Source organism: Mytilus californianus, unplaced genomic scaffold, assembly GCF_021869535.1.
Source record: "Mytilus californianus isolate M0D057914Y unplaced genomic scaffold, xbMytCali1.0.p SCAF_13, whole genome shotgun sequence".
NCBI lineage: Eukaryota > Metazoa > Mollusca > Bivalvia > Mytilida > Mytilidae > Mytilus > Mytilus californianus.
Window position 1 is genome coordinate 1,159,245 of NW_026262615.1, and position 25,531 is coordinate 1,184,775.

Consider the following 25,531-nt stretch of genomic DNA (forward strand, 5'->3'; position numbering starts at 1 on the left):
AATAGCTATGATTAATGCAAATTTCCTTTGTTTCAGTTAAACATGGTACAATGCATATGATACAATCAATCTTTTGTCCTAGTTCATTAATATCTTAATATTGTAAAACTGTAAAATTATTCACAGACATAAAATACCTTTCTATTTACCCTTTTAAAATAAAAAGGTTAAGTAAAAAAGATCATAAATTGTCTCCCTTTAATTAAATTTAAGATGAAGGGAGATAATTTCATTTGTCTTATTTGTTAACCTGGCCATAAGAGATTTTCAAAGAAAGAAGAGAAAAAAATATTTCCAGAAAATTAACATTTTGCAGTTTTTTGAGTGAATGTTGGTCTTTTACTGAAAATGACTGTCTATTTGAACTATTTCTATGAAAACATGTGGGTATGCAACTATCCAACCTAATAAATTTTCTTATGCAGAAAATATAAAAACCACATAAAAAAAGTAAAATGTTCAGTTTCTCTATAAAAATTTCAAGTCTCATTAATATCATAACTGTAAATTCAGAAATTAAAACATGCATTTATCATCACAACTGCTGAACAATCAACACAAATTTGAGTTAAATCATTGCGATTTCAGGAAATATTGGAATACTAATAATGCTATAAATATTTCAAATGACATTTTTTATTTTTTGTGACACCTATCTCATAGCAATTTTCACAATAATAAAAACATCACAAAAATTCCTGAATTTACAAATTATAAATAATCACCAACATACCTTAAATTCTTCCACAATTTCAGGTGGGATTTCTTCTTTCATATCACCAGTAAACACAAATTTATCAAGGAATGTTTCCAAACTGGGTAAATCTCTTCCTCCACTATACTCTTCTTTCCTCTCTCCGTTCTTATATACTATTAATGTAGGATAACCTCTGACCTGCAAACAATTCATATTCATCATATCAAAATAAATAATCTTATTTTACTAAAAAGCTTTAACAGTATTACACAATTTTAAATAAGCACAAAAATATGTAGAAAGACATACTGCATTTGAGCACAAGAAAATTGAGGAGAAAATGACCTTTCGCAAAATTAATCTTTGACTGCTGACCTTTTATCTGTACATTAATTCAATGAAGTTAATGTGACAAAAGTTGTGCCAATAAGCTTCAATTGAACTGAACTAGTGTATTAGTGTACAGTGGTGTATTTGAATGTTATTGAAAACCCTGGAATCAATACCAATATAAATGAAAGAACATTTGGTATACTGTAAAATCAGGATTATTGCAAGGTTTTTATTAATGTGAATAATATGACTGGGTGAGTATCGCAATAATAAGAACTCGCATTCTAATATCTGATCATATATCTGTATGAAGTTTTTCCTGAAATCGCAATAATTAATCTCGCATTTATGTCCATTTTTCAAAAAACGCAATAATAAATGGACACAATAATTTCTGAATTTACAGTATATATATATATGTCAATTAGACAGCAACTAACAACCAATACCTTATTTTCCTGACATAAGTCTTTATGAACCGTACAGTCCACCTTGGCAATCTGTACACTTTCTATATCAACATACTTCTTGGACAAATCTTCCCAAGTAGGAGCCAGTCTTTTACAATGTCCACACCTTCAAAATAATAAATATGAGGCTAAAGATGATATGTGCATATACATGCATGTGTCAAAGTTTAAATCAAAATTCAACAATTATGGATGGATTATGCATGGATTGTTTAGAAAGGTCAATGGCCAAGATACTAATAGCATAAAAGTATGAGAGAATTTGATTGATATGAAGTAAATCATTAATTTCTTTGTAGCTTAGATCTTTCCCAAGATATCTTTATTTTTGCCCCTTATGGACATGGCACTAATGAGACAGGTGACTACTGCAAAACATCCACAATTATTGGTTTACTTGCACATTTTAAGAATCTAAATATATTGGCAATGATTAATTTAGTTTTCCTCTCATTACGCAGTATTTTATCAAATATCAATGGTCTATTATTAAAGAAAAAATATTCTAATATGGTTTCAGAAAAATAAATAAGCAATGACATAACTCAATAAACTAATAACTCAAGTTTCTCTAGGAAGGCCCAGAACCATTCAAATCTTTTTACTACTTTTAAACCATGCTCCATTTCTTTAAAGCACAGTTATAAATACTGTAATACATTTTTTTTGGTTATTGTTCAAAAAAGATATAAAGATATAATTCAACATACCATGGAGCAAAGAACTTGACAAATGTAACTCCATAATCAATGGCTGCTTTAAAACTGCCTGCAGTTAAATCAACAACACCATCCTGAAACACAGGTTAAAATGCTCAAATTATTCTTTATTAATCAATTGTTACATTACATAAAAATTTCATACGATTCCGAATCTTTGATTGGCTGAGGCATTCCAAAAGTTAATTTTTGTTGTATGAAAAAAAAATGCAACAAATTAAATTTATAGTTTGTTTCTAATTGCAAAAGTCACGAAAATAAATCGTTCAAGAAAATTAGTTGGATTACAGTATCTTAAAATCTGATCAATTTTATAAAAATGTAAACCAACTTATTGTTGCCCTATTCTTTATTGCACATTAAGTATTCAGCTGAATTCATGGCAGTTTATCATCATAGTTTTCAAATTTTTTTATGAATTCATATTAGGGAAGACCAAAGTTTTAGAGATTTGTATTCACATTATTATTCTATTCATGAAAGTCGCTAAAATTAATTGCTTGCTAAAGTAAGTTGGTTTACAGCGTAAAGTTGCCAATGTCAAAGTCAAGAGCTTCCCAACATGTTAATATTTATCTCACTGAGTGTAATTGTACTCATCTTCATGTGCTTTTCCCAAGTCAGGAACCTTAACAGGAATTGTTGTATGTTATATTTTCTTGTTATTGATGGCAAATCTTGGATTAATTCTGTTAATCTATTCACACCTTTTAAAGACTCGGGATGATTTCGAGCTTGACATTTTAGAGATAACTGTATTGTATTTGAAGCTTTGCGGACATCCATCTGTAGTTTTACTGTCGCAAATTTAGTTTACCTGGAGACGCGCAGCGCAGACAGGTAAACGATTATTTGCGACAGTAAAACTACCGATGGATGTCCGCAAAGCTTCAAATACAATACAGTTATCTCTATTCTAATGCAAAATAAACAAATCATTCAATTTTAGTCATTATTATAGTGTAAATTTTCATTAAAGGAAAATCCCGCGAAATGATGTTATCTTCTTTGGCTCCTAAACTAGGTGATGTTATAGGTATGCTTCCAGCATGAAACGTTTAACACCGTGCGTTTTCTGGCTTCTTGTCCGCTTCAGAATGTAATAAAATTTGATAAAAAGAAGATTTCTAGGTGCAAAATGTGAGTTTTTTTGCTTATTATTGGAGAAATTACATGTCAATACATTCTGGAATTCAAAATGTCGGCTTCCTTAGTTACAGACAGGGAGATAGAGAATTTTACGCTTATTGTCATCCAATCAGAACCATTGATACAAAATAATTGCATTAGAAATTGTGTTGACAACTGTCAATTATTAAAGACTGTATGATGCACTCTAGTTGTGTTTTGGTATTTTCTGTTGTTTGTTAGCTGTCTCAGAAAAAAATAATGGCACATACTTTACTATCCTGAGATGGAACTTTTTCTGGCACTTTTTCCTCTTCTCTCTCAGCATTTTCATCTTTCTGGTCAACCATCCTTTTGATAAATTCCTTAAAGGCACCCAGATCTCTTTGGCCTGCATACTTTTCAACCTGCAAAATATTTGGTCTCTGTTGATCAATTTAAATAGAACGGCATTGGGAGTCAGATGCAATGTCATAAATATTACTGTAAAAGTGGAAATTATCGCACATTGTTCTTTTTTGACATTTCAATTAATACAAAAAATTTCGCACAAGGGTTAAATTGCAGCATCAATACAAAACCCTGTCCTTCACACCAATATTATTCCTTTTTTAAGTGTTTGCGAAAATAACCACAACACGTATTTCCATCTTTACAGTTCAATTATCTTCTGAAAAATGACAGTTTATCAATATTTGCATTTATCCTTTTTACATACCAGTATACAAACCTTTTGTCATGTGACATGAATAGCTTGTACAGTGTTCCAGCTTGAATCTCAGGGCAGAAGGGTGCTAGTTGTCTGAAAGGGCACTTTAGCGTTATAACCCAGATTTTAAGGGCACTGTTGGACGGTGTATAAATTACCTTGAATATTGCTAGGCTCATGCAGCTGGAGAACATTAGTTGTATTTAAACCATATTCAGAAATTAATGTGTTCTTGATGTTGGTTCAGGTAAGAATTTTTTTTTTATCAAATTATCATACCATGAAGCAAAGCATATCATTTTGATGTTAATCTAAACAAACTTGTACATTTGATAAGGAAAATAATCATCAGAAATTTCAATGTTTTATAACTTATACCAGTCTATAAAAATAAACAAGTAGTTTTGAAAGATGGAGTTATACATGCAAAATTGAATGTTTAATGTAATTAAATTATCTACATTTAAATTACTTGTTCAAACATATAGTATATATTTGAGAGTTATTTATTATCATTTGAATTGTTACAAAAAAGTATTTTTAAGTGCACATCAAAGTGCTCCTCAGTAAGGAGTTTTATAAATATAACAGGTGAGACTGTAGATGATCATACTATATTGATGCAATAATATATTGCAGAAGGTATAAACAGTTACTTTTTTCTCCATCATTGTTAAAAATAAATTTGTTGAGTGCTCCTATGTCAGGAGGATTATAAAATACAAGAAGTAAAACAGGAAGTGAATCTTGTTATGTTCAAAGTACAAATTTCTTTGATTCTTCTTTAAATTTCATAATCATGGTTATGAAACAAAACATTTTTTACCAATTAAGTCAAAACTATGTATGCCTTTAAAATTGTTTAAGATTATATTTTTTATGTTATGCCTACTGAAATATTTTTTTTCAGGTGTACATGCTGTACATAAACATTACAAATGGATAACATGTGGACATTTCATTCTGTATTAAATATCTAGTATTTGTTCAATTATCTTAAATCCACTAATTAGCAGTAAACAATCATTAACAAAGGTGATAAAACTGCCAAAGCATTAGGTATTTAACTTAATCCCATTGTCAGTTAATTAGTGTTACACAATCAGGTAACAATTTTACCGGAAACGCCAGTAGGCATGAAATTTGGAAATTTAATTTTTTTGAAAAGGCAGAGGGGTGCATTCTTTTACTTTGGAGGGCAGAAGGGCGGGGATAAGGGCACCAAGGGCGGGCCGCCCTTCTATTTAGGGCAGGCGGGAACACTTTTGTACACCAGATAAAACTTTTTTCATGTGACATGGATACAGCATACAAACCTTTTGCCCATCCTTGAAGAACAACAGAGTAGGATAGCCTCTAACTTCATGGGAACTACACAACTGTTGGCTAACTGTACAATCAACCTGAAAAAAATAAACATTAAGATTCTATGGTTTAACTAATACACTACAATACTGAATTACTGTGGATTAATTATTATTCGTTGAGTACTATTTTTTGTGGATTTGGTTAAGTATAGGTAAACAACAAATTCAAACGTTCAAGGAAGTACACATTATCTCTATGTTTTGTATGTAGACTTTGTCAAAACAACAAAATCAAGTATCCACGAAAATAAAATGTTTCCTCAATCCGTGAAAGAAAATGATTCATCAGTACCAAAAATATTGGACAATACATTTCATGTATGGTTTATTGTATAAATCTTGTTACCACATGTATGGTTTATGATATAAATCTTGTTATCACTTGTACGGTTAATCATGTTAATGGTATAAATCTTGTTATCACATGTACTGTTAATGGTATAAATCTTGTTATCACATGTACTGTTAATGGTATAAATCTTGTTATCACATATATGGTTAATGGTATAAATCTTGTTATCACATGTATGGTTTATGGTATAAATCTTGTTATCACATGTATGGTTTATGGTATAAATCTTGTTATCACATGTATGGTTAATCATGTTAATGGTATAAATTTTGTTATCACTTGTACTGTTAATGGTATAAATCTTGTTATCACATATATGGTTAATGGTATAAATCTTGTTATCACATATATGGTTAATGGTATAAATCTTGTTATCACATGTATGGTTTATGGTATAAATCTTGTTATCACATGTATGGTTTATGGTATAAATCTTGTTATCACATGTATGGTTTATGGTATAAATCTTGTTATCACATGTATGGTTTATGGTATAAATCTTGTTATCACATGTATGGTTTATGGTATAAATCTTGTTATCACATGTATGGTTTATGGTATAAATCTTGTTATCACATGTATGGTTTATGGTATAAATCTTGTTATCACATATATGGTTTATGGTATAAATCTTATCACATGTATGGTTTATGGTATAAATCTTGTTATCACATGTATGGTTTATGGTATAAATCTTATCATATGTATGGTTTATGGTATAAATCTTGTTATCACTTGTACGGTTAATCATGTTAATGGTATAAATCTTGTTATCACATGTATGGTTTATGGTATAAATCTTGTTATCACATGTATGGTTTATGGTATTAATCTTGTTATCACATGTATCGTTTATGGTATAAATCTTATCACATATATGGTTTATGGTATAAATCTTGTTATCACATGTATGGTTTATGGTATAAATCTTATCATATGTATGGTTTATGGTATAAATCTTGTTATCACATGTATGGTTTATGGTATAAATCTTGTTATCACATGTATGGTTTATGGTATAAATCTTATCACATGTATGGTTTATGGTATTTATCTTGTTATCACATGTATGGTTTATGGTATAAATCTTATCACATGTATGGGTTATGGTATTTATCTTGTTATCACATGTATCGTTTATGTTATAAAATTAACAAACTTTAGAAATAGTAACAGGAGTATCATCATCATCTAATTCCTTGGCTAAATCTTCCCAAATTGGAGCCAAACGTTTACAATGTCCACACCAGGGGGCATAAAACTTTATGAAATGGCTCCCTGTTTCTGTGAAACCAGCAAAGTTTTTATCATTAAGCTCATAAAGTGGTCCTTCCTGTTCCTCTTCATCTTCTTTTTCCTCTTCTCCCTACAAAAAGACTATCATAGTTAGTCAAAATCTCAGGGGTGATGGTCGATTTGTTAATTTGGATTTGATGATACGCTAACCTATATAATTTACTTGCATAGATTGAGGTTTAACTGAAAGGTGAAGCCTTGATGAAGGAAGAGTTCATCTCAACATTAATAATGCAGGAAATATTATCAAAATCCAAATAAATATCCTTGAAATATTTATTGACTCTTTGAGTTGAACTTCACTTTTTCTTTGACAATTGTAATTATGCATTCTGTCCTCCCAAACTTGAAAATTATCTCTTTGAGTCTTATCACTTGCCATGCCTTCGTGTACCCCTACAAGCTCTGCTAAGCTTCAAGATCACTAAAGATGTTTCTTTCAATCTCTGTAACTTACCCATCCTAGCTGTTCTTCAACACAGCTCCGTGAAGTTTCCAGATTCCTCAAGACATGTCTCTTTCTATCCCTCTAACTAGCTGTCGTAGCTGTCCTTAACAAACCTCTTTAAAGCTTCCAGATTCCCAAAGACATGTCTCATTCTATGTCTTACCCTTTATAGCTGTTTCTCAACAAAGCTCTGTAAAGCTTCCAGATCCCTTAAGACATGTCTCTTTCTATCCCTGTAACTTACCAGCTGTAGCTGTTCCTCAACAAAGCTCTGTAAAGCTTCCAGATCCCTTAAGACATGTCTCTTTCTATCACTTTAACTTACCCGCTGTAGCTGTTCCTCAACAAAGCTCTGTAAAGCTTCAAGATCCATAAAGACGTATCTCTTTTTAACTCTGTAACTTACCCGTCCTAGCTGTTCCTCAACAAAGCTATGTAAAGCTTCCAGATTCCCAAAGACATGTCTCATTCTATCTCTTTAACTTACCCTTTCTAGCTGTTTCTCAACAAAGCTCTGTAAAGCTTCCAGATCCCTTAAGACATGTCTCTTTCTATCCCTGTAACTTACCCTTTCTAGCTGTTTCTTAACAAAGCTCTGTAAAGCTTCCAGATCCATAAAGATGTGTTGTTTTTTAACTCCCTAACTTACCCGTCCTAGCTGTTCTTCAACAAAGCTCTGTAAAGCTTCATGATCCCTTAAGACATGTCTCTTTCTATCCCTGTAACTTACCCTTTCTAGCTGCTTCTTAACAAAGCTCTGTAAAGCTTCCAGATCCATAAAGATGTGTTGTTTTTTAACTCCCTAACTTACCCGTCCTAGCTGTTCCTCAACAAAGCTCTTTAAGCTTCCAGATCCATAAACATGTGTCACTTTTTAACTCTCTAACTTACCCGTCCTAGCTGTTCCTCAACAAAGCTCTGTAAAGCTTCCAGATCCCTTCCTCCTTTGTATCTGACAGCACCATCTTTACCATTAGAAAAGAACTTAATTGTTGGGTAACCAGTAACATCATTGTCGGCACAGAGGGCTGTCTCTACAGTACAATCAACCTGTAATGGAAACAAGGATAAAACACACTGCAGACAACAGTTCAAAAGGCAAAATCAGGTTTTTACTTTATAATGATTAGAGTAATATACATTGTTAAAGCAAAAAAAACACATAACTCCTGAATGGCAAAAGTGAAAACAGGAAACCAATCTTGACCTCCAGTTTGTTATGACTATTGAGAAACAACACATTAAATCTGACTAAAATATGATGATCTGATGATTACAGATGAACCCTAACATTAAATGGTAAATCCAATACTCAATTAAACATGTTGAATGTGACCTTTATTTTATGCTTCATAACAATGTGTTAAAATGTAAACAGGTTTTGCCAAGGGGTATTTTTTTATCACTAGGGAACTAAAAATTAAATTATCAAAATTTTGAGGTAACCAAGAAAAATAACTCTTTAACAGTAAATGTCAAAACCAACAGAATCAGACTTCACCTGTATTATCCAGTCCATGTGTTAAAATTTCAACAGATTTGGTCAAGTGATATGTTAATTATCATCTAGCAACCCCAAAAATGAATTTCTTTTGGGTTACTAAGGGACATAACTCCCTTAAATGGTAAATGACAAGGAGTCCGAATATCTGTACATCCTTAAACTGTTTTTTAATCATCATCTAGAAACTAAACTTGTAACAGATGAATGAACACAGACGGTTGTGTGCATCACCATATACCTCCATCTTCAAGGCAGAGGTATAAAAAGGATAATGGATCAAGTATTCTCAAGTTATCGAGTTGAAACAACATAAAGTGCCATTTCCAAAACAATCAAACATTCCTTGCTATAGTAGTCTATCGAAGGACACTTTGATCGAAAATAGCTAAGATTTTAGGGTTTTTTTTTCATTTTTTTATAGAACTTGGCCCTAAAAAAACAAATATTCAATGGGAGTTTCCTTTTCACATATTCAAGGAATTGGACTTACATTTCAAAATATTAACTTCTTGCTTCCTAAACCTTTCTCTAAATTGTGCTTTGAATCCCTGTTTAATTCCTTGCAATCTAAGTGAATTCTGTATACCTAGACCTTAAAATTTGTAAGGGGTATCATGGAACCCTGTGTCTCGCCTGCGATTGCTGCAGTCAGTCTAAAAGTGCAATGTTGACTTAAGAACCTAAATATTGCCTCCGCCAACGCTGACAACGGAATCTAGGATCTCTATGTCTCTATTTCGCAAAATAAATTTCGCAGGCTGGACAACAAGCAGCAGGGCAAGTAAAAACATTTTGTATCATAATTTTTTAACTCCATGATAAAAATCACATTATATGTCAAAGTTTGATTTTTCTTTATTAAACTTAGTTTAGAACCTGGACCACCTGAAAGGAGAGTCTAACTTAGCATTACGTCCTAATCACTTTAGAAAGGCAAGTTCCAATAAATCTAAGAAATTTGTTTATACTTAAATATTTGTTTTTGATTTTTTAATCCCAAAGATGTTTGAAAATTTAAAGAATATTCACTTTAATTATATAATAACAAGAATGTGTCCATAGTACATGGATGCCCCACTCGAACTATCATTTCCTATGTTCAGTGGACTGTGAAATTAGGGTCAAAACTCTAATTTGGCATTAAAATTAGAAAGATCATATCATAGGGAACATGTATACTAAGTTTCAAGTTGATTGGACTTCAACTTCATCAAAAACTACCTTGACCAAAAACTTTACCCTGCCCATTCGCACTACCATTTTCTATGTTCAGTGGACTGTGAAATTGGAGTAAAAACTCTAATTTGGCATTAAAATTAGAAGGATCATATCATAGAGAACATGTGTACTAAGTTTCAAGTTGATTGAACTTCAACTTCATCAAAAACTACCTTGACCAAAAACTTTAACCTGAAGCGGGACAGACGGACGAACGAACAGATGAACAGACCGAAAAAAACATAATGCCCCTATGTGGGGCATTATAAAAGAACAATGCCGCTTCATGCCCTTCTCCCCAACACTTTTATATCTTGGTTTCTATGTAGTGTTTGTCTTTGTGTTGTATTACTCTTAGCCACATTGTAATCTATCTTTTCTTCCAATCATTGTTTTTTATTGTCTCCCTTTGTACAAATATATTTTCCCTGTTTCTACACTTTGACACAAATACTGGTATATAAAATCTGTTCTAACATGTTTAATTGATTTTTTTCAACTTTTATAAAATATTTAATGAATCTTCCTGAATTCTAACACCCGATATTATAATATTTGCATTTTGTCAATAGTTTACTACTGCTCTTGTATACAATATAGTCACACAGATGTTGCCTATATCTTCTCTTTTGTTCTTTAATATGTGTGTCTTGAGTTTGATTAATTTTTCATTCATCTTAGCTCAGCACTGGGAACAAAAAGCTTCTTTGTGAAAAAAATCAGTTTATTTTATTTAACAAACGAAAACAACACGTTATAAATTTCATGCTTCTGAAGCAATTATTTAACAAGAATTAGTTTGCAAAGTTAAATCTATACTTTATCTTATATTAGGTATTACTATGACTAACTAAGTACACTAATATTTAATTCATTAACAGATTAATGTTCATAAAAATGTTAATATCTACCATTTAGTGCAGTGAAGAGAAAATTGGTAACACATAAAAAGTTAAAATTTTGTTAAATGTTTAAGTACATATTACATGTACAAGCAAGTGCTTTACTGATACCAATTTCAACTGAAAATTATATATTGTTTATTTACAACATGATTTAATTATCGTTCTGTGGGTTCCTAATTTCAAGGATTTTGATCCAGAGTCAGATTTAGGGAAAGGGGCGTTATGGAGCTACACATACATGGTTAATGTATAATAGACTTTTACAAAGTCCAAATCCTTACGTTGCCTTGGTGGGCTATCTCTTTTTCAAAATCCTAGATTCACAACTGAGCTAGTTCATGGGTAATGGTGAATCCCATTTTTAAAGTGTTTAAACAAAATACAAATAGCTATCATCCTGTATGCAAAATTTGTCTTAACCATTAACAGGGCATTAGCTGTCAATTCATGTTCATCGATTTGACTCAAATTCTCATATTTGATTTATTACATACTAAAATGTATATATCCTAATTACAATAAAATGCTTCGCTGGGGCGCAGCTTGATACGACCGCAGAGGTCGAACCCTGAACAGTTGGGGCAAGTATGGACACAACATTCAAGCTTGATACAGCTCTGAATTTGGATTGTTATTAAATATTTGACACAGCATAGGTTTCTGACACAGAAAGAATGTGGTCTAAGAACTTGAATTTTTTTAATTTACCTATTATGGTCCAATGTCCAAAATCAAAATACGTGGTTAGATTCAGCATATCAAAGAACCCCATATATTCAATTTTTGTTAAAATCAAACAAAGTTTAATTTTGGACCCCAACTTGGACAAACTTGAAAACTGGGCCCATAATCAAAAATCTAAACACATGTTTAGATTCAGCATATCAAAGAACCCCAAGAATTCAATTTTTGCTAAAATCAAACTAAGTTTAATTTTGGACCCTTTGGACCTTAATGTAGACCAATTTAAAAAACGGGACTTAAAATTAAAAATCTAAATACACGGTTAGATTTGGAATATCAAAGAACCCCAATAATTCAATTTTAGATGAAATCAAACAAAGTTTAATTTTGGACCCTTTTGACCTCAATATGAACCAATTAGATAACGGGGTCCACAAATAAAAAATCTAAATACATGGTTAGATTCAGCATATCAAAGAACCCCATATATTCAATTTTTGTTGAAATCAAACAAAGTTTAATTTTGGACCCCAATTTGGACCAACTTGAAAACTGGGCCAAAAATCAAAAATCTAAATACATGTTTAGATTCAGCATATCAAAGAACCTCATATATTCAATTTTTGCTAAAATCAAACAAAGTTTAATTTTGGACCCTTTGGACATTAATGTAGACCAATTTGAAAACTGGACCCAAAATTAAAAATCTAAATACACTGTTAGATTCGGCATAACAAATAAATAAATGTGATCAAAGATTTTACAAATCTAATGCGCCATACTGTGCAATTAAAGATTACTTCTTGAAATTTTTCAATATTTGAAATTTGAAAAAAAAATAATATTTGAAGAATAATTCTTTTTAATTTCTGAAATCTGAAATGAGAAAAAATTGGCCCCCCACAATTTCTTTTTATCCCCCCCCCTTTTTCCCCCAAAAAAATTCTTTCCCTCAAGATATGGTCATAATCTCAATTCAAATTTCCAATGGAGTTGGCAACCATAATTACCCATTTAAATTTACCATAGTGCTAACTTAATCTATTTTATAATAGAATTAATAAAAATATAGTGTCAAATCTTTCATATGGATTTTTTTGTAAAAAAAAAAGATGAAAACATTTGCAGATATTTTTACTGGTCTTCCTTTATAAATATGCATTTCTTTAAACATAATTTAAAAGCAGTGTAAGGGAAGTAACCAAAACGTTGTATTTGGATTACCTCCCTTACACTGTTTTAGATTATCTTTATTGTTCATTAACCATTACTTTATACATAATTTAAAAGCAGTGTAAGGGAGATAATTTCAATGATGTATTTGATTTATCTCCCTTACACTGCTTTAAATTATGTTTTGTACTAAAGTATTTGTCCATTAACCAGGACAACCTTGTTTTTCCCCCTTTTTTGCCCCTAATTCCTAAACGGTTTGAGCCATAACCCCCCAAAGCAAATCCTAACCATCCCTTTGTGGTATGGAAACTTGTAGTATAATTTCAGAGAGATCCATACACCGTTCCACAGTTATTGTCTGGAAACTAGAAAATGCTCATTTTTGGCCCCTTTTTGGCCCCTAATTCCTTAACTGTTGGTACCATAACCCCCAAAATCAATCCCAACCTTCCTTTTGTGGTATTTAACCTTATGGTAAAATTTCAAAAAGATCCATTCACTTAAACTAAAGTTAGAGTGCGAAAACCAATATGTATTCGGACGACGACGCCGGACGACGACGACGACGACGACGCCAACGTCATACCAATATACGACCACAAAATTTTTTTGCGGTCGTATAAAAAGTCTAAAATAAACAATTAACAATGCTTACACCCCAGTTCTATTGTTTTACTTCATAGTTTCTATTTCTGAAACAAGTGTAAATTGAATAGATCTATTGTTACGAATAACAATGGATTTTGACCACAGGGTGTGACGAGCGGGGTTTCTGGAAACCCCTGCTTCTACATCCCGAAAACAAAGTCCATTGTTATTCATTACAATAGTAATCGATTATTTTCTAAATAGCATGAACATAAGAAATTACTAATAGTGTTCACTACAAGTTGTTTCAAGATATTAAAAAGCACATTTTAGGAAATTTCAATAGCGAAAATATTAAGCATCTATTTTGAATAAAAAAAATCCTTCAAGAAAAAATAATTTGATTGATAGCGTTGAAAATCTAAATAAAATTGTTCACGATTTGCGAGAAAAAAAATTTCTGACTCCGACAAAAAACCATACCCCCCCCAAACCCCTTTGAAGTTAAATGGTTGCTCCCTTAATACTCCTTTGCTTGAAGGTAAAATTTTTGATCTTAGTCATATGTCTCGATTCTAAAGCATTGATCTTAAAAAAAAACACAGATTCTAACTCCCGGACCCCCTCCTCCCCCCCCCCCCCCCACTGAATCCCGGTCGTAGGATTTCTAATCCAGACACACCTATCCCTCAGTGTGTCCGAATATGAATGTTTGTTTATTCTCGAGGAGGGGGGGGGGGGGGCTTTAAAAAAAAAAAAAAAAAAAAAAAAAACCGTAACATAAAAAATACATTTATGATTACCTTCATTAAACTGATACAGGTAAGTACTTTGGGTTATAATATTGCCTTTATCTCTAGTCTCTTCTATCAAATCCAACGCTTGACTCAAAATGTCGTCCGTCTTATACCCCTCTATATTGACAACTGCATACAAGGAGCATGATGTATTTTTTTGTGATAAGAATGCACGAAACGGTCAACCTTGAACTTCTGATCCATATTAGCACCAGGATTTAACGGGAATATGTAAAACAACAAATTTGACATTTGTAAAATCTACTCACTTGTCAAAGTTTGAAAGAACATAGCCAAAGTAAGGATACTAGTGGGGTTTCATGTAAAAAAAAATATTTTTCTCATAATTCATGGTTCGATTTTGTCAATAAATATGCTATCCATTCTTTTTCATTTAATAATCAATGTTAACAAATATAGAGTTTAGCACTGGGTGTAAGTTAGTTATACACCTCGAGATACGGAGGCCGGAGGGGTTTCTTATCCAGACACACCTATCCCTCGGTGTATAACTATTACATGAACTACAATACAACAACAATAACCATACGTTATTTTAAGAGGTTACACAGTTAGCTATATAACTAATCTTCCCTGAGGCCCTCATCATAGAAAAGTATTTACAAAAAATTGTTGAAAAACAAAATTGCAAACATATACATGGCATACATTAGTATAAAAGTTTAGTACAGTTCTGTGTTATGATAATTTTCATTACAACTGCATAAAGTGTTATGAAAAAATAAACATGATAAAATAATCAATATTTAATATTTTTTTAAATTGGCTAATTTCAATAAATGATCCATTATTTTGTATTTGAAAGACTTAACATTTGTAATATTTCATTAATATGTATCAGTATTTCGTATGTATTTTAGTCTAGACACCATCTAATTCATGAGAAAAAATTTTATGGAATGAATCAGTCAACAAAATGGTTAACCCTTGTTTCACTTTCAATATTGAAATTCTTTTCTTTTGAATAGCGAAGCACACCTAGTGCATTCGTAATTCGTCTCCAGCTAAGGGGTTTAATTGAAGGTCACATGAATATGGATTTAATTGAGGTTGAATTATTGACTTGCAAGTCAATAATACATCCGCAATGTTTTTGAGCTTATTTTGACAACTTTGGACCAAACTGACTGCTTATGACTAAATTTTTTATGAAAATTCCACTTTATATAAATACTTGAAACAAATAGAATAGATTTTTTTTTCTAAATCATAGCTGATGCCCCTTTAAATAAATATCCACCAAAATCCATTCCCAAATTTGTTTAAAATTATATCCACACCTATATAAATGGATCCACATTACATAAATATCTCTTTTAAAGTTACTTGAATTGCCTTTATCTCAGTAAAATGAGAGACAGAATTTAGATATCAGACAACCTATAGCACAGACTTTCATACTGTAACAAGAAGTAACAAAATAAACTTTGTAAAGTGGTTAATTATCTTCAGCATGTTCAGTGATGCTCTAGGACAAAATATTTGAATATCCAAACCTAGTACGAACTTTGAAGAGGTGATCAAACCAAAAAGGACCTAAAGTAAAGTAATATCTGGACAAAGAATAAAATACATAAATTATTCACTAACTAAAGGCATAACTGGATAAACTATCAATTAACAAAATTACATAACAATAAAAGATTAAAGGCAGTAAATGCTTTAGGTCATAATCAAGGGACATAGTCATGTACAATAAGTCCTGCTTGGAAAACAAGAGGAGAAATGAAAAATAGAACCTGCATATTTGTCAATTGTTAATTGATATAAAGAACAAAGATTCATACTAGTAACACTTCCTGACCTCGGTATGGGCTTTGCTCATTGTTGAAGGCTGTACAGTGACCTATAGTTGTTAATTTCTAAGTCATTTGGTCTCTAGTGGAGAGTTGACTCATTGGCAATCACATCACATCTTCTTATTTTTATACTCGTCTACAACCTTATCTGACTTCCCCATTGTTAATGTGCACAAAAAACTTTTAGAAAAAAAAGTACTGTCAATTTCTTGAATTTGACATTTTCTATAAGTGTTATGTAGTTAATGTAAGTATATAACCGTGGGTAACATATCTTTTTATAGCTCTGAAGCTATTTCTTGTTTATTGGTAAATTAATATGTAGTGTATAAGGTTAATCTACCACAGGCAAAACATTATACATGAAGTATATATGATGTTCAAGAAAAGTTTGTGTACATTCAAAATCATATTACACAACTTCCTTGATGAGAAAATATAGACAACAATTTAACCTTTTCCTCCATGGAATTCTTTTTTTACATACTTGATTCGCATAGGATTTTTTTATAAAATGCTGAAAATATGCTTACTTTAATGGAATATTAACTGTACCTTACATAGAGCAGTTAGACATTTGAAATTTTTGTCAGTTATACATCTAAGTCAGATCTTTAAAATTTACTAAAAAAAATGTTTTTAGTATTGATGCCATGGTAACAGATTTAGCCAAATATAATGAAAGTGGTTAAATTTTGGTTGAATCTTGTAATATCAATTTATTTCTAAGGAAACAATGAGATAATTGACTGTCTATGTATAATCTGAATGGAAACTTCATTTTCTTCATAAAATTGTCCATTTTTTTTCTCTCATAGCAACAGAATTATTTCCATAGCAACTAAAGAAAATTGTGATTTTAAATTGAAAAAATAATGTTTTTACAGGTTAAATGAGACAACTGATATATTGGAATATATTATGAAAAATTAGGTTATACATTATTTTTTCCCTAGCAACAGTTTCTGTTCATAGCAACCAACTGAAATCCTATATATAATGTAAATGAACAGTTGATGGATAACTATTTTGGTATGATAACAAATGGAAACTGAATATAACAACATTGTTCTTAACAAAGACATATATTTGCTCCGAGTATCCATATAGTACCCATGCTAGCAACAGACTAAAAAGAAGGTGGTTATGCCAACATATTAGTAAATGCATTATAAGTTTAGTTATCAGATATATTGTTTCTATGCAAAAATCTATGATGTTTGTGATATTGTTTAACATAGACCTTCTTGTTACTAGTAGATAACAAGAATGTGTCCATAATACACGGATGCCCCACTCGCACTTGCATTTTCTATGTTCAGTGGACCGTGAAATTGGGGTCAAAACTCTAATTTGGCATTAAAATTAGAAAGATCATATCATAGGGAACATGTGTACTAAGTTTCAAGTTGGACTTCAACTTCATCAAAAACTACCTTGACCAAAAACTTTAACCTGAAGCGGGACAGACGGACGGACGAACGGACAGAAGAACGAACAGATGGACGAACGAACTGACGGACGCACAGACCGAAAAACATAATATCACTCTACTATCGTAGGTGGGGCATAAAAATGAAAATAATAGCATGTGGTATACCGGTAGTTTCCTTTTATCATATTTTTGTACACCATTTGCATTTGGTTTTAGTTGTGTTCAATGGAACACTGACATTATTATTGTTAACTTGCTGATTATGCTTATATGCCTGTTTCTCTTTATAAAGTCCCCTTGAAATTGTAACATCAATCCTGGAATCTATAATGCATTTCTGATCATTGTGATACTCAAGCTAATGAGTTGCATTATTTCCGTATTAATGAAAACCTCGCAATAATTTATTAATTTACAATATTTAATTTACAGGTTAGAATTCTACAGTGAAATAAAGGGAGGTGAAGCTTTTTTAGCAGGAAATATAAATACTCTCTTTCTTTCTGGTATTTCCATATTACCAATAAAATGTTGACTAGAAATTTCAAGAAACATCAACCATCATCATGACTAAATCATTTAAAATTTCATAACAAAATATTAAGCATCTTCTAGATCTGACATGGCTGAGATGTCTTGGACTTTTAAATTCATGCATTTTCCCCATATTTCCTACGTCACAATGCTTTAGTTAGTATGTCACAGTAAGAACCGGCACTGGAACTTAAACAACCAAAAATCAATCAATCAATCAATCAATCAGTAAAAACAAAATAGTTTAAAGACATCAATAATGTCAATTACCCTAATTTATCTCATGTCAGCTTTACTCGTTCATAAAAAAACAAATGAAGTTTGTATACCTTGATAAAGAAATAAACTGACCTTTGCAATGACCACTTCTTGTTCTTCTTTGTCATTAAAAATCTTGGCCAATTCATTCCATGTTGGAGCTAGTCGCTTACAATGACCACACCTGTACAAAAAAATAAAAACAACATTTCTTTATTACTTTATATTTTGGTTAAGTCATTTCATGTTGGAGCTAGTCTTTTACAATCGCCACTGTGCTTCAGAGGTGACCTCTGAAAGAAAAAATGGGGAATGTGTCCATGGGACACAGATGATGCCCCCGCTTGCAAATAACATTATAAAGGGACATAACTCAAGAACCGTAGAAGTGACGCTACCCAAATTTGTACTTGATCAGAGTTTTGTGATAATAAGCATTGTGTATAAATTTCATACCATTTAGTTGAGGCAAACTTAAGAAAGAGAACAGAAAAAATCAGCAATTTTTCCATTTGTAAAGGGGCATAACTCTAGAATGGTAAAAGTGACACCACTAAAATTCAAATTATATCTGTGTTTTGTAGTAATAAGCATTGTGTGTAAGATTCATAAATTTTTGTTGAGGCAAACTAAAGTTAGAGAACGTAAACGAAAAATTCAGCGGTTTTTCAATTTGTAAAGGGGCATAATTCTAGAACGGTAAAAGCGACGCCACCAAAATTTAAACTTGATCTGTGTTTTGTGGTAATAAGCATTGTGTATAAGTTTCCTACCATTTGGTTGTGGCAAACGTAAGAAAGAGAATGTAAACAAAAAAAATTCAGCAATTTTTTCGATTTGTAAAGGGGCATAACTATAGAACCGTAAAAGTGATGCCACCAAAATTCAAACTCGATCTGTGTTTTGTGATAATAAGCATTGTGTATAAGTTTCATAACATTTGGTTGAGGCAAACTAAAGTTAAACGGTTAGCATGACCCAAATATTTCATGACCTCATTGTTTAAACTGATCAAACATTTGAAATTTTGAAAAAATACTGCATTTGAAATCAGATCTTTTGTTTTAAAGTTGAAATAGCCAAAACATTATGCCTTTTATATTAGTATTTAGATGATTTGTTTTGCATTTAGTTGAACTGTTTTAACATTGTACAAAATTGAAATTTCATTTAAAAACTGTAGTAATTTTAGGTAAAAAATTCATAAGCAGTTCATAGTTTGAAGCTTAGCAATTTTTTTAAACTAATTATATAATTATTATCTCAACCTAAAATCTTTCGTTTTCACCTTGTTATCAGCTGAATGGGATACTACATAATTTACCAGCACATATGACATGTTTAATAATACATTCACCAACTGGAAGGTTTGTAAATAGAAGAGTAAATGGAAACGGGGATTGTGTCAAAAAGACAACAACCCTACTAAAGAGCAGAAAACAGCCCAAGGCCACCAATGGGTTTTCAACGCAGCGAGGAAATCCCACACTTTGAGGTTGGCTTCTGCTGGGCCCTAAACAATAAAGTTTATATGTATGTAATAAATTTTCAGGAACAGTAAACTAAATATTTTTTTCTATAATAAAAGTCATTTGTACTACATTGTACTGCAAGCGTGTTTTACTGGACTAACCATTACGGTCTCACAAGGTCAGTACAAATATTGCATGCTTTATTTGTTATACATGGATGCACAAATAATAAATCATATATTTCATTATAATTCAAATCAATATACCAACATGGCAAATATGTTACAACTTAACAAAGTCTATAATTCACAAATAAAGTAAAAAAAAGGATGACACAAACATCTGTTGCACAAAATCTTCCTTAAAAATATGTCAATTCATCAATAAAAATAGATTATCAAAGGCCATTCTTTATTAATTCTATTTTTACTGTCACAACATTTACACAAGAACTTAGCAAAATGAAGAAATAACATTAAGAAAGGAAAAAAAAACTAAAATTTAAGATATGACTATCATGACTATAAGTTGCAATTGTTAGACATGATTGTAAAGTATAAAGGTAACAGTTATCTATCTTATCTAAGTAGTCTCCCCTCTAAAACCCCTGGACCAATTTCATCCAAACTTGGATTCCTTGCAAATGCGGGATATTATTTGTGTGGAAATCCTTTGTAGAAAATAGATCTTTCTTCTAGAATTTTTAATAAACTCTGATAATTCTCTGTTATATATACATTTGTCATGTTTGTAAATATACTAATTCCCTATACAATTAATATTTCTATATCATGTATATGTTTATTTACTTTGAAATATTTTAGGAATTTCTGAAAATGAGTAAAAGGAGATGAGGGGGTAGACATCCACTTAGCAAGCTGCATTTGTTTGCACCTGTCCTAAGTCAGGAACCTGATGTTCAGTGGTTGTCGTTTGTTGTTGTGGTTTATAAGTATTTCTCGTTTCTCATTTTTTTATATAGATTAGACCGTTGGTTTTCCTGTTTGAATGGTTTTACACTAGTCATTTTTGGGCCCTTTATAGCTTGCTTTTCGGTGTGAGCCAAGGCTTTGTTTTGAAGGCCGTACTTTGACCTGTAATGGTTTACTTTTACAAATTGTTACTTGGATGGAGAGTTTTCTCATTGGCACTCACACCACATCTTCTTATATCTAAGTATTACCATTATTACCCAGTAATCCAACTATAAAAATAATCAAAAGAAACCTATCAACATTCAAGGTTGTTAAAAGATAACATTGATAATAAGGCCTACAACATAAACAAACCTATCCATTTTCAGCCTTAAGTCAGTCAGGATTCTACTTACTGGTAGTCAAAAGTTTCTCCTTAATACACCAGCTTATTTCTTCAATTGTGAAAATGGAAACCATTGTCGAGACAAGTTAACATACCTGCCAACTTTTGAAAATCCCCATGGGGTTTTGAGTGCATGACAACAACTTCAAAGGTTATAATTCTTTGCGGCGTTTTTGCGCGTGCTGTTTTGTGCTCTAGAAAAAGTGCCATATCTTTTTTTTTTATATGGTATACTGATGATGAGCTTATAAGCCTTTTTCTTCTTTTTATTTGCATGATTCTAGTAATTATATCAGTAGAAAAAATGAACATGTAGCTAGAATACATGTACCAGGATATATTTTCTTGTGAATGTGTAAGAATATTAAATAATTGTTGCCTTTTCCTAATTCAAAGTTATGCACAAAGAAGGACATTTATTTTCTCCTTGTGAAAAATAAAGCATAGTACATAGTACATGTAGGACTTTCAATTATTTGGTAATTTAATCAGGTTGAAAACAACCCCTTAAATGAGGGGTAATCCCTCAATGTAATGACTATCCCTTTTATGAGGGGTACATTTCAAGTGATAAAAAATATTTTTTTTGTAAAAAACACTTCTTAGTACAAAAGGGCACATATTTATATTATTGGATGAAACTATTCCCCAAAGAACTATACATCTATCTGTATTATATGGTCAAAACATGTCCAAGAATTTTGTAATATTCAAGGACTTATACATGTTATATCTTCTTTATTTTTAAAAATAAGTGTATCCCTCTTGTAAATTTTAGAAAAGTTGTTTCAAATAAAACGAATTTTTCCCCTTTTTAGTTAAAAAAGCTAAGTTTTTCTTTTTACTTTTATACAACAGCAAAATGACCCCCTGTCTGGGGGACTGTCCCTCATTTAAGGGATATCCCTTATTTGTGGGGTTGTTCCCATGGGACCTGTTAATTACAAGAATGACAACACTCTAGTGCATGATATGTTACAGTAAGGGTAATGTCAATAAGCTACTATTTATTATGTTTATGGTAGTACTGCATCATTGAATTTTGTCAATCAGCCATGCTTTTCTTCTGAAGCTGTGTAAGAACCTTCTTGCAGATGAAAATTCACCTGCCATATTCACGATTTTACAATTCTGACAAACACAGTAGAATCCAAACAAGTTCAAATTTAGCATGTCCAAATAATCATGAGAGAGAACGATTTTGATTGGCTTATTAATTTGATCATGAGAAACACAGACTTTGATTGACTGATAATGATTGTCTTCCCTTGTGAACAGTTCAAAATCGGGAACAATCATTTTTTTTCGTGCAGATTTCACAAAATCGCGTTTTAGAGCTTTTTTCACGATCACGATCGTGCAATCGTGACAAGGTGTCAAAATTGTGTAGTACAGGCCTAAATCGTGAAAGTTGACAGGTATGAGTTAAACAAGAATCATTTTCAGTAAGTCCAGAGTGATCACATTTTACTTTTATTCCTTAGTTTTTTACCACTAAGTCTTATAAAATATTTCTAGTTTTATTCAAAGAGGGATCAAGGGGGCTTGTAATATGATGTGCTGTGTCTGTGGTTCATTCAGTATAACTATTGTAGTGTACAACTTATCATGGAATGAATGGTTCAATAAAATCTACAAAGTAAATTTTAAATGAAAGGTTTCGCGCATGTTTACATTTGTTATATTTATATATGGGTATTATAGATGACTATAACTTTAAAGATAAGACATACATTGTCTAGTTCAAATATCTAGGAAATAAAGAATAGAAGCGAGTACCAACCTAATGGCCATGTAAAGATATGAAGAATACCAATCTAATGACCATGCAAAGGTAGGAAGAGTACCATTTAATGGCTATGGGTACTATTTTGTTTTAAATATGTTCTGCTTTCTAGTATGTTCTTTTTGACCGGGCCCAATTTGGTGGTGTAACATCTTAAAAAAGTCTATCCGAATTATTTTGCAAAGAATTCCGCTCAAATCGGTGCCAGGGGCTGTCTTAAACTTGCAGTTAGATGAGGGATTTCTTTTTGCTCCGTGTTGAAGGCCTCACTGTGACTTTGAGATAAAGAACAGCAATAAAAGAGCTGTTCCTTTGCTTTTTGTGTGTTTTTTGGTGTGCATGTACTGATTTTGTGACATGGATGGATACCCCATATCCTTTGCTTTTCTATAATGTATAAAAGCTTAACATAATAAACTGACTGTAAGTATTATGGATATCAGCAATAAGGATGATACAAAGCTATGATAAGTTTATAATATAGGTATTACATAAATATAAGAAGATGTGATATGAGTGCCAATGAGACAACTCTCCATCCAAGTCACAAATTTCACAATATAATATACAAACATCAAACCCAGTGTTATCACAGAAATAAGATTTTAAAATATATATGAATAAAGGAAGAGCATGATTTTTTTACTACTGTAATTTAACTTGTCTTTCAGAAAAGAGGATTTAAAACCCATCTTGATCATAAGCATGATAATATTTCAATTTAGAAATTAGTGACGGATACAATTTTTTAATGTAAAACAAATATCCGTCAGATAGAACCAATATCCCCTAGGATATACATTTGAATATGATGAAGTCTCACTCTCACTGTACTTATTTCTGTCAATGAAGTGAAAAAATAACTTCCGTGTTTAACATAAAGCTTTTGGCGAAAATCTTGTACTGACATGTACAGCTACAGTTAAAACATTTCATATGTTTTATGATCATTGATCAAGCAAGCCACAAAAACTAAAAAAAAATTTATTCTAATACACGACTTAACATGCATAATTTTTATTTCTTTCTTAAAATCATCGAAATTGATCTTACGCTTTGATGAATATCATTATTATCCACTTTAAAAGTTTTCAGTTTTAAAATTTAAAAGGAATATCTTTTTGTTCTTGTTTGAGTGGTTCTATATTTCTGCCTACAAACAATACAAAAATCTTTTAAACATGACACAATTCAAAATTACTGACTTTACTGACCATCTTAGTGACAAGACAAAGCAAATACATTTTTTACATAAATAACTACAAACAAATATTAATAACAGTATATACTGAGAAAACAGTCACAAATAATTTAATATTTCAGATTCCACATGTACAAACCCATCAATTCAAAATCTGAAATACAATTCCTCCAATTGTACAAATCTAATACAATTCAGTCGTTAAAATTTAAAATTCTTCATGAAATATTCCTTAAAAGTCACCTTTTCTCATCAACATTTAAATGGGATTAGATAACCTGAGTCTATGATAACATATAAAAACAACCATAAAATGATCTTTAAATTTTATATTGAATCAAAGAATAAACGATATTTTTTAAAACTACTTAGCTATATCTATATATGAAATTAAGCCACGTAGGCACCAGAAAATTGAATATTAGTAATAGGCCAAAGTAAAAATAAAATGTGTTTACCTTGTGGACTACCTAATCAAAGGCTTCTTTTACAAAAGTTATAACATTAAATCAACAGTCATCTGTGCAGTGGCTGAAGTTCTAATGGCCAAAGTTCTAACAAGAGGTATCTTAGTTAAGGTCACTACATATGGAAAAATATTGGCAAATTACTAAGGAGTACAGGAACATGAGGAAGACGATAATTCAATAGCAGTACTTTTCTGAAGATTTTCATAAGATAAAGGATTTTCTTTTACAAGAAAGTCCATGTACACTTGTTTTATAGTCAAACTTAGCCATTCAAGTATATTAAATATATTCAACTTTTTTTTAATTTGAAGTATCATATGACATTATCATCCATCTTCTTTTAAAACCTTGAACAAAAGTGAAATAAAAGAATGTTAGACAATATCTGAGATTACTATAACATTATCGTAATCTCAGACTATATATTATATAATCAAATTTAACCCTGATATTTATTTATGAGTTTTCCCTTTACAAGTTCAGTACTGTTTAAGCATGTCAAAGAAAGGGTTTCTGTGGGTAAAAGTATACAATAGCCAGAGCATCTATCCCAGGGTAAGCACAGAGGTCCAGGAAAATTGTTTTATTTTCATTGGAGAGAGAGCACATGCTGTCTAAAATAAAATTCCCAAACTCCTGTGATTTAGGTAGCATATCAGGTAACTATGGCAAAGTTTTTAGGCACAATGCCAGAAAATGGAACACTGAAAACTAGGAAACAAAACACAATAAAATATGAAAAAAGAGAAATAGATTTAGTGAATCCTGGAAAAGAGACTTCGAGGAAATCGCAGATGAATTGGATTATTTTCAAATACTTTAAAGGACAGACAAATTAGTCCTG

At 31.3% G+C, this 25,531-nt stretch overlaps 1 protein-coding gene across 1 annotated transcript in view; it reads right to left on the reverse strand.

The window, feature by feature from the left end:
* Nucleotides 1–25,531, reverse strand: part of LOC127722986 (thioredoxin domain-containing protein 5-like) — a 44,387-nt gene that overhangs the window by 12,339 nt on the left and 6,517 nt on the right. Inside the window, exons 2-9 of the mRNA XM_052229391.1 lie at nt 18,532–18,622; nt 8,411–8,569; nt 6,935–7,141; nt 5,373–5,459; nt 3,620–3,754; nt 2,211–2,293; nt 1,480–1,606; nt 734–895 (exon numbers count right to left, since the gene is read on the reverse strand). Of these exons, the coding sequence (XP_052085351.1) occupies nt 734–895; nt 1,480–1,606; nt 2,211–2,293; nt 3,620–3,754; nt 5,373–5,459; nt 6,935–7,141; nt 8,411–8,569; nt 18,532–18,622 (1,051 nt within the window). The remainder of the gene's footprint in view (nt 1–733; nt 896–1,479; nt 1,607–2,210; nt 2,294–3,619; nt 3,755–5,372; nt 5,460–6,934; nt 7,142–8,410; nt 8,570–18,531; nt 18,623–25,531) is intronic.